The 14,559-nt window shown below is 41.5% G+C and overlaps 1 protein-coding gene across 2 annotated transcripts; it reads left to right on the top strand.

The window, feature by feature from the left end:
* The first annotated feature begins 341 nt into the window (after positions 1-341).
* Positions 342-14,317, top strand: clasrp (CLK4-associating serine/arginine rich protein). 2 transcript variants are annotated; one of them, XM_028045101.1, is made up of 21 exons: positions 342-477; positions 2,354-2,493; positions 2,722-2,819; positions 3,239-3,340; positions 3,498-3,577; positions 3,734-3,818; positions 4,030-4,166; positions 4,871-4,967; positions 5,441-5,519; positions 5,614-5,687; positions 5,772-5,813; positions 5,930-6,118; positions 6,451-6,771; positions 6,848-7,033; positions 8,063-8,102; positions 11,020-11,080; positions 11,201-11,259; positions 11,340-11,386; positions 11,470-11,555; positions 11,696-11,720; positions 13,667-14,317. In XM_028045101.1, exons 2-21 carry the CDS (start codon positions 2,395-2,397, stop codon positions 13,728-13,730), a joined length of 1,971 nt encoding a protein of 656 aa, XP_027900902.1. In that variant the 5' UTR covers positions 342-477; positions 2,354-2,394; the 3' UTR covers positions 13,731-14,317. The 2 variants fall into 2 exon arrangements, 1 of the variants encoding a protein (XP_027900902.1); XR_003599060.1 differs by lacking the exon at positions 13,667-14,317 and having other exon boundaries at positions 8,063-8,106; positions 11,696-11,721.
* Positions 14,318-14,559: the final 242 nt, after the last annotated feature.

Raw genomic sequence — 14,559 nt, 5'->3', positions numbered from 1 at the left:
AAATGGATAGAGAAGAACTTCTTTTTGCATCACTTCTTTTAAATTGTACAATAATCTCAATGGTCACGAAAAAAATAATAAGATTTTGAAATATTTATTTTAGATAGATGCATAAATATAGTTCAACTTCAGCCTGGCCTTTATTTTCACTGTTTATTGGGCAAGACTATAAATTTGTAAGCATGAGCAGGTGGAGACGCTAAATTAAATTCAGATTAAGCTGGGCTATAGATGGTATTAAGTGACTTTTACGACTTTCAAAAACGATTTTCAAGTAGGCGAAAATGCATGAATTTTTGTGAGAAAGCAACCTAAAAAAATCGACACTCCATTGGTTTCTTCTAATACTGGATATTAGAGGTGCAGCGCCCCCTACAGACTGAGTTTAGTGAAGAAGGAGAAGGCGAAGGAGGCGTATGGTGGTGACATTCAGCTTGAGAGATTAACCCCGATTCTTATTGGTGTACATTTAAACAGGTACAGACCGTGAATGCAGACCGTGTTTACTTAGCTGCGTGGACTTTATGTGATGTGTTTTCTGTGCCGTGAAGCGGAGACTCAGTCCCCGTCTCTACCGTTTTTACAGAGCTAATGTAGCTCTGATGCTAATAGCGAGCAGGCCTCAGTCAGACGCGCAGTCTGACAGGCCATGTGTTGCAGCACTAACTGAACTTACATTAAGTTACGGTATTCTACATCACTGCAGGCTAGAAATATGTAACATTGAGATTCATGATCGAAATGAACCGCAACGTTTGGGGGTTAGCTGGCTAGGCTAGGTTAGCATATGAATATCTGACCGTTGAGCTGCGGTTAGCCGTGTTAAAGTGACAGAAACATATGGAAGCAGATTAATTAAACTGTTTTTTTTCTGAATGCACATCGTTACGTGTTGTGTTTAACTATTATAACAAGTAGCCCCGAAACACGGTGGTGGCAGCGTCATTCTGCGGGAATCCTTTCTTTTGAGCAGGAACAGGAAAGCTGGACAGAGTTCAGTTCTCAAGGCTCATTTAGAGGTGGAAAGATTTGAGACTGGTGAGGTTGGTGTTGGGGTTCACCTTACAGGAGGACAATCACTTTAACTTCAGGCCCGGCGGCATGGGCGGGCATTGAGGGGGCATTGCCCGCCCACGGAGTCAGCCGTGCCCCCCCCCCCCCCCCCCCCCTGGACTGGAAGCTGTTTGTTGTTTTTAACCTCAGAGTGGCCAACTCTCTGTTATTCCAATATTGATTTGATTCAGTACGGGCTTTCGCACTTCCAATATCAGCGCCTTCCGTCACTTTTTTCAGCCATTAAAACTGGTTAATCGTTGTTGACACGTCGTGACGTGTTTTTCCGAGCCACCTTTAAACACAACATGAGCGCTGCTGCTACTGTGCAAGGGGTGCCCAGGTGTGTGTTAGAATCATGGCAGCAAACCAGCAAAACGCAAAGAACTTTTCACAGTTTTTCCCCCAAACTAACCGACTGAGTTGAGTAATGCTGGTGAAAGCAGGTAGTGTTAGCTAAAAAATGACTAGCTAATACAAATACAGCACCTTAAGCTTGTTAACTAGTAACCTGTAGACTACTGATGTTGTTTATGTTCAAAAGTGGGTAGTACTAGTTACATTGAGTAACTTTTTTTGAAAAAAGGTACTCAAACGACAACATTGCACATCATGTCGCGTCTGAAACTTGCATTTAAAAATGAACTAGACTTGGATATTTAGCTATACTATGTTAATTTATGAATATCTAACTGTTTAGGTGGTGCTACAGTCATTAAGTGAATACAAAAACATCCATGGTTGCTAGCTTTAACTATGATCTGTTCCCTATTGGCTCATGAAATGGTGATTCCAAACATCTTAATCAGTTATTGATCCTTGTTTGAATTCATTTATTGGATTGGATGATAGGTTATTGAATAAACTTTTGTCTCCTATTATAGTGAGTGAATTTATTGTTATATTTGCTTCTTACAGGCTGTGTTTGATGGGTTATATTGGTGAAGATTGTGCACTTTTAAACAGATCATTACTGAGGTTTTAATAAATGTCCGACAAACAATTTGATGCCCTCAATATACAATATAAAACCCTCTCTTGTAAATAAATGTTTGTCAAATATTTTAGAAGTAACAATTTCTAATTCACCTAAACTGGAATGTGTGTGTCAAAAATGCATTGATATGAATTATTTTAGTTTTACATTACAGTGCAACAGTCTGGAAAAAATGAGGCCCCCAGGATCATAAGCCTGGAATAACGACTTAAAACAGACGCAGAGTAAAATTTCTCAACTCAAGTACTATTTTTCTCTTTGTCCCGTGTTCGTCTCGTCTCTTCCTCGTTCCTCCACTTGCAGCAGCCGTGCCCCGCCGCGCCCCCACCCCCAGCGGCGCCGTCATGTGGCAGGAGGCCCGCAAACACGAGCGCAAGCTCCGTGGCATGATGGTCGACTACAAACGCCGTGGCGAGCGCCGCCGAGAGTACTACGAGAAGATAGTGAGGAACTTTGTTGCTCTGCTGAACAGAGTGTGGCGGTGACATTTAAAGCCTTCCTCTGCAGCATAATCACTAATCATTGTAGCCGTGTTTCAGTGCTCAAAGCGCAATGACATCATGAACACAGAATTGAAAAGAATATGAGGCACGTTGTTGTTGTTTTTGCGGTGTTTCAAAGTTTGAGTAGGGCATTCCGTTGTTCACCTGGTTCTCGTTTTGTCTCGACAGAAAAAAGATCCTGCCCAGTTTCTGCAGGTTCACGGCCGATCCTACAAGATCCACCTGGACCCGGCTGTGGCGCTGGCTGCAGAAAGCCCTGCCAACATGTGAGGAAAACTCTACACAAAAGAAACCTGATAATAACTCAGAAATTAGCTGGTGACTGGAACCAGACAACTTTCAGCTTGTCTGGCACTGACCAGTAATTGGCTGATGGGGGGAAAGAACAACAAACAATATTTTTCCAGTCAGTTAATGCAAAATGGAGCAGCACTTCAGCCCAGTTCAACTGTAAACCTAGCTTAACCTGTCTCACTGTCACTGGTGTATTTAAAAAAAAAAACTATTTCAAATAAAGAAACAACACTTAGCTCAGCGTTGCTAATTGCTAATATAATGTCCTAAAGACAGTTTAAATTAATAGACATGTCCTCAGTTTGTCTATTTTAAAATATAAGTAATAAAATTAGAATTTCTGCAGTGTTGGGAAAATAAATTATATCATTTAGATTTTTTTCTTTCAAAGGATGCCATGGCAAGGAGACGCCAACAACATGATTGACAGATTTGATGTGAGGGCCCATCTGGACTACGTCCCAACTTATACCCCTCCTCTGCTCAGCACATCGTAAGTCTTTAAAACGCTTTGGTAACATTTCAAGAAGGGGTTTAGTTTTAGTATTTTATTGTCGTTTCTGGACATTAGGAGATTATTAACATGTATAATAAAATAAAATAAAACATTTTCTAAAGTGCAGAACATTCTGCTTCTTGTTCTTTCACAGAACACCAGATCACGAGATGGAGGAGAGGAAATGCAATTACGAGCGCTACAGAGGACTCGTTCAGAATGACTTTGCCAACAGTGAGTGTTTACTTAAAGTACCGCTGCAGTCGGTGCTATACACACGTGCTTGGCTCCGTGGATGCACAGTGTGCTTAGAGTGGTGCTTGGCCAGCTCTCAGTGGATATATTTTGCAGTTGTGATGAGTTCATGAACTCCCTGCTGTCCCCTCACAGTCTCAGAGGAGCAGTGTTTATACCAGATCTACCTGGATGAGCTCTACGGTGGCCTGGCCAAACCAAATGAGGACGAGAAGAAGAAGTATGTTTTTCCTGCTCTGCCTTTGTATTTTCAATTATGGTTTTATATTTTGTGAGGGAGGGTTATTTGTTTATATGTTACACCTTTGTCTGGCAATAAAATTTAATTTGCACACTTTTAAATTGTTCATTGATCCACAACGATCATATCTTTGCTTCCTGCAGAATTTAAGTGGTTTATAAATTCATTAATCCTTCCTCGCCTCATGCAGACTTGCAGAGAAAAAGGTTGCCATTGGTTACACGTACGAAGACAGCACCGTGGCGGAGCCTCATTCCCAGTCGGACAAAGAAGATGACAATTCAGAGAACAGTGAATCCGAGGAGGACGAAGGCATTCCTGATATTGGTGAGGCTTCACACCAGGAAAGTTTAAACAGTCTGAGCTAAAATGGAAGTAGAGCATCCACGCTGTCGTCTGTAGCTATAATCTGTGGTTGTAATCTGTGGTTGATTTTATCAAGGGCTGTAAGTATGAGACACTCCATGTCTTCAGTTTTTGTTGCATTTGTATAAAGTAAATTAAAAAATATCTGTTTTTGAGAAATTGGAGGGACAGTTAAAAACATTAGCTATTTCTAAAGAGTGACTTAATATTGCATTCATAGACAAACATGAAATCAGAACTTGCCTCTTCAAGAAGTAACATAGTTACACAACTGTTTGTATATTTTTTCCCCTTTTTATTAAATTAAAACATAATGTAAAAATCTTAGTTCTTTCTGTAAGCAAGACAGTAACATTAACAAAAGGGTTTTATTTTCCAACTTTCTAGCTATAGTGAAAGCAAGGTACATTTTTGGCTGGAGAATTTATTGCTTTGATAAAAATTTTAACTATCATTTTGTGCAGTAAGTTTTAAATTTTTCACAAGCTGTTGACTTGATGCACACCGTAACGCTTCTAAATAGTGAAACATTTCTTCTTTCTTCCTCTATCTTTACAATCGTTGAATAACGTTTTTTTCCCCCCCGCACTCAAAACCTTTAGCTTGATGCTTGAGGTTTGGGGTTAGTTTGCCAAAGTCTGACTGGTTATGTTGCATATTTGCAGATGTGGAAGTTGATGTTGATGAGCTGAACCCAGAGCAGCTGCTGGATCTAAACAAAATGGCGACTCCCTATGGAATGGGGGAAGGCGACTTTGTCAGGTACATTTTTATTTGTTCCCCATTTGTCACTTTAACTCCTAGAAGTCATAAGGAAAGATAATACAAGACAAATGAAAAAAGAACATCCTTAAATAGATGGACAAAGGAGAAAACACGAGGGGAGAAAATGCAATGACTTAAAGATGCATTTAGAGTTACTACGAGAAATAAAGTATGCAGACTTACAATTTATTGTTCTTGCCTCTACCTCTATTTTTCTACTTCATTTACGGTTGATATTCCGGGGAATTTGCACTTTTTGGAGAATATTTCCTGAATAAGAATGATAAAATTGCCAGAGACCGATAAAACAGAAGTTATTCAGCACCGCAAATACGTCTCTCTTTTTTTTTTCTGTAGTGTAGAAACGTAAGTGGAACATCTCAACAGTGGGCTTTAACAGAACGTTTTTAACATCTGTGAGAGTGCATTTGTATTATTTCTAATGCTTTCACAACCTCATCTTTTGTCAGGATGTTGAAGAAAGACAAGGAGGAAGTGGAGGCCATTAAACACGCCAAAGCTCTGGAGGCAGAGAAGGCCATGTACTCTGTGAGGCTAAATCACTTGGAAGACTTTCTTCCTTTTTTTTTTTGTGCGTTTTGTGCAACTTTCTAGCTGTTTACATGCGCTTGTCTTGCTTCAGGGCCGCCGCTCTCGAAGACAGAGGAGGGAGTTTAGAGAAAAGAGGCTAAAAGGAAGACAGATCAGTCCACCAAGGTGAGTTTTTAGCTTTATTAAGAAGTTTAAAACGAGGCTAAACGCGTGCTTTGCAAGCACATCACTGTTTGTGTTGCTTTGCAGCTACGCCAGAAGAGACAGCCCAACGTACGACCCTTACAAACGGTGAGATGTCCCACGGATTCTAACATTTTAATCCTGATTAGTGGTGTGTGTGAGAATATAGCCTCTCATTTATTTTTTTATTTTTTATTTTTTTTACTTTTTTCTATCTCCTTCAGGCCTGAGTCGGAGTCCAGCTCAGAGTCCCGGTCCCGTTCGCGTACCCCCGGCCCGGAGAAGATCACGTTCATCACCAGCTTTGGAGGCAGCGACGACGAAGCCGCGGCCACGACACAAACCGCTGCCCCTCACTCTGGCCACGCCCCCTCCAGCTTGCAGCACTCTCCAGGTCATAGCAGGGGCTCCCGGTCGGTAATTTTCCCTCCTCTTGGCATTTCTTTGGTTATTTCCTCTCACACAGTCCTTATGTACTGCAGCCGTTGATGCAAAGAGTATGATGGTGGATTTTTGTGATTGGTGAGGTGAATCAGGTTTCAGACAAACCATCAGCGAGAAAACCTTGATTAATTCAGTCAGTTAAGCTCCAAAGCTCCTCAGCGAGATTCATGCATGTCCCAGTTTATCTTAAGTAGGTAGAAAAGAGCGATTTTATGTCCGGTGGTTTGATTTAATGTGATTATCGAGAGGCTGGGTACGCAGCCGGTGTTATTACTCAAACTTTGTTTCTGTATTTGTTCAGGAGACGAAGGTCGTCCTCGAGCAGCTCCTCTTCCTCCTCGTCTCGCTCCTCGTCCCGGTCGTCCTCTCGCTCGTCCTCCCGTTCACGCAGAGGCCGGCGGGGACACGGGCGGAGAGACGGCCGCCGCTCGCGGAGCCACTCGCGGTCGAGGCGGCGCTCCAGGTCTCGGTCCCGGGGGAAAGGAGGAGGGAACGGGGCCTCCTGGAGGAGACGGGAGCGGACGAGGTCGCGGTCCAACGACAGGGACAGAGGCAGAGATAGAGACAGGGACAGAGACCGGGAACGGGACAGGAGACGCTATTCAGCGCGCAGACGAACGAGGTTTGGATAATCCCGGAAACGTGGCGGTTAGCTCGTAACAAACGCGCCGTCCTCTAATGTCCCGTTTTGTCTGCAGGTCTCGTTCGGGTTCACGGCAGGGCAGCGGCTTGAGGCAGGGAGCCTGGAGCGGTCGAGGACACCGGAGGAGAGACAGCGACAGCCACAGTGCGTCCCCTTCTCCAAGCCGCCCGCCCCACAGTCCCTCCCCCACCCACAGGGGGGCCCAGCCTGCTGCCAACACCATCTCTGACAAACTGAGAAAGTAAGAAGGTCTCACAGTCTGATCACACACACCTGAGGAAATACAGCACAAGTATTTATACATTTATATAGGTATAACGAGTATTAACACATTGCAGGTTTTATGTTGCAACCACAAACCAGCTTTAGACTGGTTTTATTGGGATTTTATGGGAACGGGTTACAAAACTAAATGTCAAGTTGAAAGGAAGTTTTAAAAGGTTTCCAGTATTTTACGCAAATTAAAACCTAAAATGTGGCCTGCATTTATTTTCAGTCACCCTGAGTCAGTAACTGGTGGAACCTTACTGTGCTGTAATTACAGCTGCAGGCCTCTAGGGGTATGTCTTCCACCTTTGCAGGTTGAAAGTCTGACATTTTTTCCTTTCGCCTTTGTAAATTAACTGAATCCTAATCCTTGGAAGGATCTATGAACATGAACTCTCACGCTTTGTTCCCGATTCTCAGTTGTCTTCATATCTGGACTTTGACTGGACCACTGTAACTCATGAATTTGCTGTGACCTACTCTCCATCATTTTAGCTCTCCAGTTAGTAACTGGACAACAGAAGGTGTTTAGTAGGAGAATTTCACAACATTTGAGCCAGGTGAAGCCAAGTGTGACACTTGAGGATTTCTGGGTAAAACATATTTACAGACAAAGAAGGTTTTTCATCTTAAATGCTAAATGTCTACAGTTTTGGCCTAATTAGTTCTTTGAGAGTGTTTTGTTTTTCAGCAAATGCCACGTATTAGAGTCTGTACACTCCATTTAACAATTAATCAAACACTAAATTAGTTGACATTTGTTTCAATAATTGATTAGTCACAATTAATCCGATTAATCTTTACACCTTTAATTTTTTGTTAACTGTTAATCTGTGTTGACACACTGAGAAATAAACTGTTTTATAACGAAGCCGTTCATTTAGCTTGTTTCTCGAAAGCAGCTAACTATACTGGAAAAGATGAATTAATCAGCCAACACATCTCACTGGTTTCACATTTTAAAAGCTCGGAACGTTTTTCTTTTTCTCTCTCTCTCCCTCAGGCCTGACACTCCGGGTGGTAAAGAGACGGGAGCTGCCAAAGTCAGTAAGAATTTGATCTAGTTTGGTTTCTTGCTAAAGCCTACGCCTCCCTCATCCCTGACAGGCTGCCATGGTTGTCCATCACACTGGAATATACAAGCTATTGTTGCACTTAAATTGCTCTTTTTGTTTGTTTTTATTTTTTCCGCACTCGCACCCTTAAAGTGGACACGAGCTCTGCCAGCTAGAGCCCAGGAGAAAGGCTGAATCCTGCCTTGTTTCTTCTCTCTGAAGCCCGTGTATCTTGATGCCTGTCCTGTGCAGAGAACCTGTGTGTGCTGTACAAACACGTATGCGTGACAGAGCGAACCGTCCCCTGTATGTTTGTAGTACGAACCAGTCCGCAGGGCGTCACGCATTAATGCCCGCGAGAAAGACAGACTCGTTTCCCATTGGATGAAATGCTTTGTTGCATCTTGTGACTATTGAATGAATGTGCCTGTATTGTTTTTTTTATTTTTTTATAAGCAGCACAAGTGATTTGACTTGCAAAGTCATTTTGAATTACATTTATCAAAGCATTCTTGTGGAAGTTTCAAGATGGATGCGTGCTGCGCCTCATCTGTCCGTAGGCTCGTGTGCCGCAGTATGCGAGTCGTGTAGCTCCAGATGTCTTAACCTTTTGCTGACCCAATGTCTGTTCTCTAGTCAGCTTCCACGTAAAGAAGGAACAGTTTGTAAAACAGGCTAGAAGTTATGATTTTTCCCTGTGCCGAGCGTGCCTGCAGTGTTGTGACCTGCAGTTTTTCTTGCCTGGCCAGGTCTGAACAGCCCACTGATGGGTGTGTCGGGACAAAAAAAAAAAAAAAAGAAAATGCCACCGGCTCTTTATGAACCTTTCCAAACTTGCTGGACCTGAACTTGCTCATGTTTCCCTGTCTGACCCTTTCTCCTCCTTCGCTCGTCTTCTCGTCCTTTTATCTCTGACAGTATTGTGTGTGTAAATACTGAACATTGTGTCCTGGTTCGTCTGAGTGGATCCTAGTTTCTGCTGATCTGTCCCACACCTGCAACAAGCTGCTACTGCTGCAGCAGCAGTTTCTCTGTCAACACACACACAACCTCGTTTGGAGTGTGTGTTCACTTGTCAAGACACTCTCTGATTATTTTATCATTTGTCCTTTAATCTCCGTCACTTCTCTTAAAGACGATGGTATAAAGTTTGTATTTCAGCTAGAGATGCACCGACAAGAACTTTGTGTCCCGTTTCTGATCTCGGGTTTTTGTAAATTGTTACCTGTGTCCATTTGGATTTTACTTTAAGAACTGGAATAGAAAAGTTACACGATAGCTTTTAAAATGTTTACTTTTTGCCCTCCTACCACCATCCTTCATTAATTGTTTTAACGAGGAGCAAAATGCCTGTTAGCTGTCACTGTAAAAAGAAAAAAACAGACAAACTGATCAGAGTTCAAATGTTAATCTGACCATACTAGCGTCTAACAGAGAAAAAACTAGTTTCCCTGATTATGGCCTCTTACGATGCATTGCTTTTGGGGCCTGAGTACGGATATGCAACAAGAGAAACCTGCTGGAGGTGAGCTCAAGTTCCAAGTTTGGTTTTTGATGCAAAGAACACTTCCTTAAAATGTATTAAATTCATAAAAGAAAATGCAAGTTGGTCTTAAATACTTTAATTACAGGTCTTAAATTTTGTCATGCGGAACTTCATAACCTCATGTATTTTATGTAGGTTTCTTTCTTGTGGGATTTTCCATTAGAGATGCACCAAGCTGATGTTAACATCTGTATTGGTCCAGACATTGACAACTATTCTCGATCTGGTGGCGGTGATGATGTGCCCAATCCAAAAGGGCAGATCTATTCAGTTTAATTCTACGCTCTGACGTCATTCTATATTGTTTATTTTACACTATTTTTAGAATTTATAATTGCGCTTGTGAAGCTATTGGTGTATTTAAGTGTACACCAATACATTTTTGTTTGTGTTTAAAAAAGGAAACAATTTAAGTCAATTAAACACTGTTTTTCTGTATCAAATCAGTATCGGACTATACTAAACTTCAGATATCTGTATCGGTATCGGAAGTGAGAAAAGCGATCAGTGCATCTCTATCAGACAAAAGTTTGACATCTTCACTCACTCCATTCTGTGACCTGAGGCCGTTGAGGCTACTGGTAACAAGCTGCTAATACTTGGTGGCTTGCTAAATAGTAGATGGTTGGCTAACTATTCACTATGTAAGAAGCACAAAGCTGTTGCCAAGAGCCACAAAAAAATCTCATAAATTACACAGTAATTTCTGCATTTATTTGTATATCTCTATTGTGACATAGGTCTTAAATTTTATTCATAAAGTTTGAGTTGGTGAAACCTGCAAAAACCCTGCAATATGTGTATAAAAATTGGAAAGCTGTGTTTTTTTTAGCCCCTCTGATATCTGGTTTCTAATTAAGCCAGTTTCAGACTCGGTTCAGCACAATGTGTGTTTAGCACGTCCCTTTATTGCTTCAATGCGTAAAATGGAAACACTTTATCTGTTGCTAATTGTGGATATCACCAAAACACCTCACAACTCGCTCAAAATAAAAATGGCTGACTTCAGCTCTGCCTTCGTCACAGCTTAACCCTCCAGTTTTATTTACCTTACTGATTTGGAAAACGGCTACCTTCAAATCATCTTCACTCAGTATCAGCGTCCACACTAAAGAGCGGTTTGTTCAGCGCGATCTGCTAGAACTTCAGTACCCCGTGTTCGTCCATGGTAAAATAAATAATTAAAAAAAAGAGCAGAAGTTTCAACTATCCGACCCTCCGGTCGTCTTCCAGGGCCGATCGGGCTAAAAGCAGCTGATTCTCGGTGCATCTCTGATTTCAGCACAGATGTGCACGCTCAGGACACTTTTTGCTTTAATGCTGTGAAATCTTGTGCTGAAACATTTGTGTCCCTTTCAGCCCAAGCTGACACCCCAGGAGCGTCTGAAGCTACGGATGCAGAAGGCGCTCAACAAGCAGTGTGAGTGTCACTTTATTTTCAGATCAAACTCATTTCATCTCTTAAATTTAAACAGTTTTTCCCCTCTAAATTCACCTTCGAGTTTTTTTTTCCTCCTTCTTTTTTCTTCCTTATCTGCAGCCAAGGCAGATAAGAAAGCTGCTCAAGTGAAGATCCAGCAGCAGGAGCACAAGCGACAGGTCGGTGTGTGTAGATTAACGCGGAGAAAGAGGCTTCCTTGTCCTTCATTTCCCGTCATCGCTCTTTGTTTACTTTACAGGAGCGAGAAGGAGAGCTGCGAGCCATGGCACGCAAGATCCGCATGAAGTAAGGCTGCGTGTGTGTCAAGGTGGACTGATTGGTGTCTGTGTGTTGCAACCGTCTGACCCAGAAGCCGTCTGTGTGTTCAGGGAGCGTGAGCGACGTGAGAAAGAGAGGGATGAATGGGAGCGACAGTACGGACGACAGAGCCACTCGCCTTCTCCCTCCAAACACGGTGAGACAAGACGGTTCATCGTCTCCCGCTCAGCACAGATATTTCATCTGCCTCTGATTAGCTGCTGTCAGTTTTATTGGCTCTGAGACGCTGCGGCACGCATTTGTTTTCATTGTGGCTTTGTTTCCTCTGTCCCTCAGGCCGAGAACACAGCTCACACAAAAGGTATGTAAGGCACTGGAATCTTCACAGTTCCAGTGAAGCTGAATTAAACACGACCCCCCCACCCCCCACCCCCATGTCGATGCAGAAACAATACCAACGGCCAGTCACAAAACCCGTAGGGTTATTATTTAACACGGTTGTTTGGATGACTCGGGAGAAAAACATCGAAACTCTCGAAAGAAAACAAACACCGTCTTGTAAAGCTTATCGTTGTGGACATTACAATCTGCACTTTAATTGGAGATTGTTTTGTTTTACTTGAACTCTCTTTTCTTCCCTAATGAGCCGTACTTCATACTGGTAACATGTCACGATACAAGTGCTTCATGTATCGCTAGTTATTGATTAGTTTGTTGTTTCAAATATCTGAAATGCATCCAAACTAGTGCCGTAACCTTTCCTCCTTTATGCACAGTTTCTCTGCGCCATGCTGTTGTTTTTTTAAATTTTATTTTGAACCAGTTTTGAGGCAACAGTGGCGAAACATGAAGCTGCTGCTGGGCAAGTTTCTCAACAGGTTGTTGCTAGGCAACCAAGGAGCGAGCTAGTTGATGCCACCAGCCTAGCTTAGCTGGGTGGCAGGCAGCATTTCCTCTGCCTACATCCCCCAGAATTTCCAAGCGGTTCTGGCTCAGAGCTCAGTGACATTATTGAGCATTCTATCAGATGTATCATCTGTTGATATTGATCACAATATATATTATTGATTTATTGTCCAGCTCTATGATTATTGTATTTTTAAATAAAAACATAAATACACACATCCAAACATCAATAGCCAGAGATTTAAACAATTACGGACTCAAAAGTGTATTATAATATAATACTTTCTGGCTACAAATCTATCACTCCCTCTACATGTTTGTTTACATGTGGTAAAAGGGAAATAAAATCCTAGATACAACATGCAGAAGTACTCAAACCTGCCTGTCTGGCACATTTAACTATAGCATTCATCTGAAAGGACAACAACTGTCAAATGCTAACGAGTTATTTCTGAAACACCCCTTATTTTCTCAATGCACAATAGTTAACTGTATGACCTAATCATTAATTGAAGGGTAGATTGTTGAAAATGTTAGCAGTGTGTAGTTCAGTTAGTGAGGTTATTTGTTCTGGGAGGAAACCGTGGTTCTTATTTATGGACCAAGCATCAAACGCAGTAACTTTTGTAGAAGATCGGCTTTGTATCGACTGGGGACGAGAAAACTTATAAATAATCTGCAAAATGCTCGACTAAAATGATGTCACAAGGTTCAAAATGGGAATCAAAACCAGAAAGATGTGGAACCAAGCTGAAAACTGTTATTCTAGTCAGAGCTGCACGATGTGTCTTAGTATTTTACGTACGATGCTCTGTTGTTGACCAAATCTAAAGCATGTTGTACGTCTGATAAGATGCTAACGCTCAGAGTGGTGCACAAATCGTATAATCATAAAGGAAGAAAAGTCAGAACAAGGCAGAACAACATATATCATTGCAATTTCCAACATCATCAGAATTAAAATTTTCCACATATTTCTTAATTTTCTGAATATTTGGAACAAATTTGGTGATTTTATTTTGTTTCTTTTATTTGGTTTAAAAGTTCAGTGCTAAAAGTAAAAGGCACACACTGCTATTATTTTAAACACAATGCCCTAATTTACACAACCAACATATCATAGCTTGGGTAAATTAGATTTTTATGTGGGAAAAGGTTCTGCTGACAATAACGTCCTAATTTTATAAAGGAAAACATCTGGAACATTTTTGTCTTCGTTCAAACTTTACTGTGTAGAGGAGACAGAAAAACGACGTGCCTGATCCTGTGTTTAAATTGGTTTCACTTCAGTCTGGAGCATAAAGGGAGAAGCTGCTTGTCAGTACTATAAAATATATACATATTTCCATGTGTGTATCTTTTGCCGCTGGCCTTTACGCTAATTGTTTTTTCTCCCTGAAGGTCTCACTCCCGGTCTCGGTCTCGCTCCCGCTCCCGCTCCCGGAGTCCATCGTACCGATATTGAGCTGGACAGAGGGACGACGAGGCCCGTCCTGCACACCAGGACCTTTTCTGTCGACACAAGCGACTCGTCTAGAACCAAATACAAAGTCTGGTTAACGAATCTGCAACTTGTCTCGCACCATCTCATATGAAACACAGATTCTTTAATCCCACCGAATTACAGATGATTTAATCCGCCGTTTAGTTTTGCTTCATTCTGTGAAGACCGGAGAACATCTGCATGTTAAAGTTTTTGCTTTCTTGTCTTCCTGGTCCGTTCTTTGGGAGACGTGGTTTTCCAAAGTACGACACACTGAGCAATACTCGGTGTTTTTAAAAGGTATCCTAGTGTTCAGATCTTTAGCCACAGTATGTTTCTGTGAAAACAAACAACGGAAACTAAAGATGAAACTTCAAATAGACTTTCACAAATGCGATTTCCAAAAATATCAAATGAAAACCACTCCGCAAAAGCAGAATTAACTCTGTAAATTTGATTGCTCTTTTTGTACTCTGTTCTCAGCTGGCTAAAACCACCAAACAACTTTTTTTTTCCTCTGTAGAAGTGAATGTGAAAAAAACAAACAAATAAAATTCAATTTGAAAGTATTTAGGTCTCATCTTTAATTTGTTGCATATGCAGGAAAATTACGTTTCTCCACTTTGTTTCTTTATATTTTCCTCTGATTGTTGCAGCAGCCTGACAAATGTAGAAATTGATGGTTGCATCTAAATTAATTTACTCCTCTAAAGTTCCTGTAGTCATCTCAATTTCTGGAAAACAAACCAATTGCCAAAGAAAGTGCTTGTTTACAAAGTGCTGCATTTAAGTATTAATGGAAGGTTTAGTG

This window comes from Xiphophorus couchianus, chromosome 18 (genome assembly GCF_001444195.1).
Source record: "Xiphophorus couchianus chromosome 18, X_couchianus-1.0, whole genome shotgun sequence".
NCBI lineage: Eukaryota > Metazoa > Chordata > Actinopteri > Cyprinodontiformes > Poeciliidae > Xiphophorus > Xiphophorus couchianus.
This window is presented reverse-complemented; position numbering and strand designations above follow the sequence as displayed.

Coding starts and splice junctions, on each gene's coding strand:
- clasrp (XM_028045101.1), top strand. CDS start 2,395: ATGTGGCAGGAGGCCCGCAAACACGAGCGCAAGCTCCGTGGCATGATG. Junction 5,688..5,771: donor AGACAGATCAGTCCACCAAG/GTGAGTTTTTAG, acceptor GTTGCTTTGCAG/CTACGCCAGAAGAGACAGCC. Junction 8,103..11,019: donor AAGAGACGGGAGCTGCCAAA/GTCAGTAAGAAT, acceptor TGTCCCTTTCAG/CCCAAGCTGACACCCCAGGA.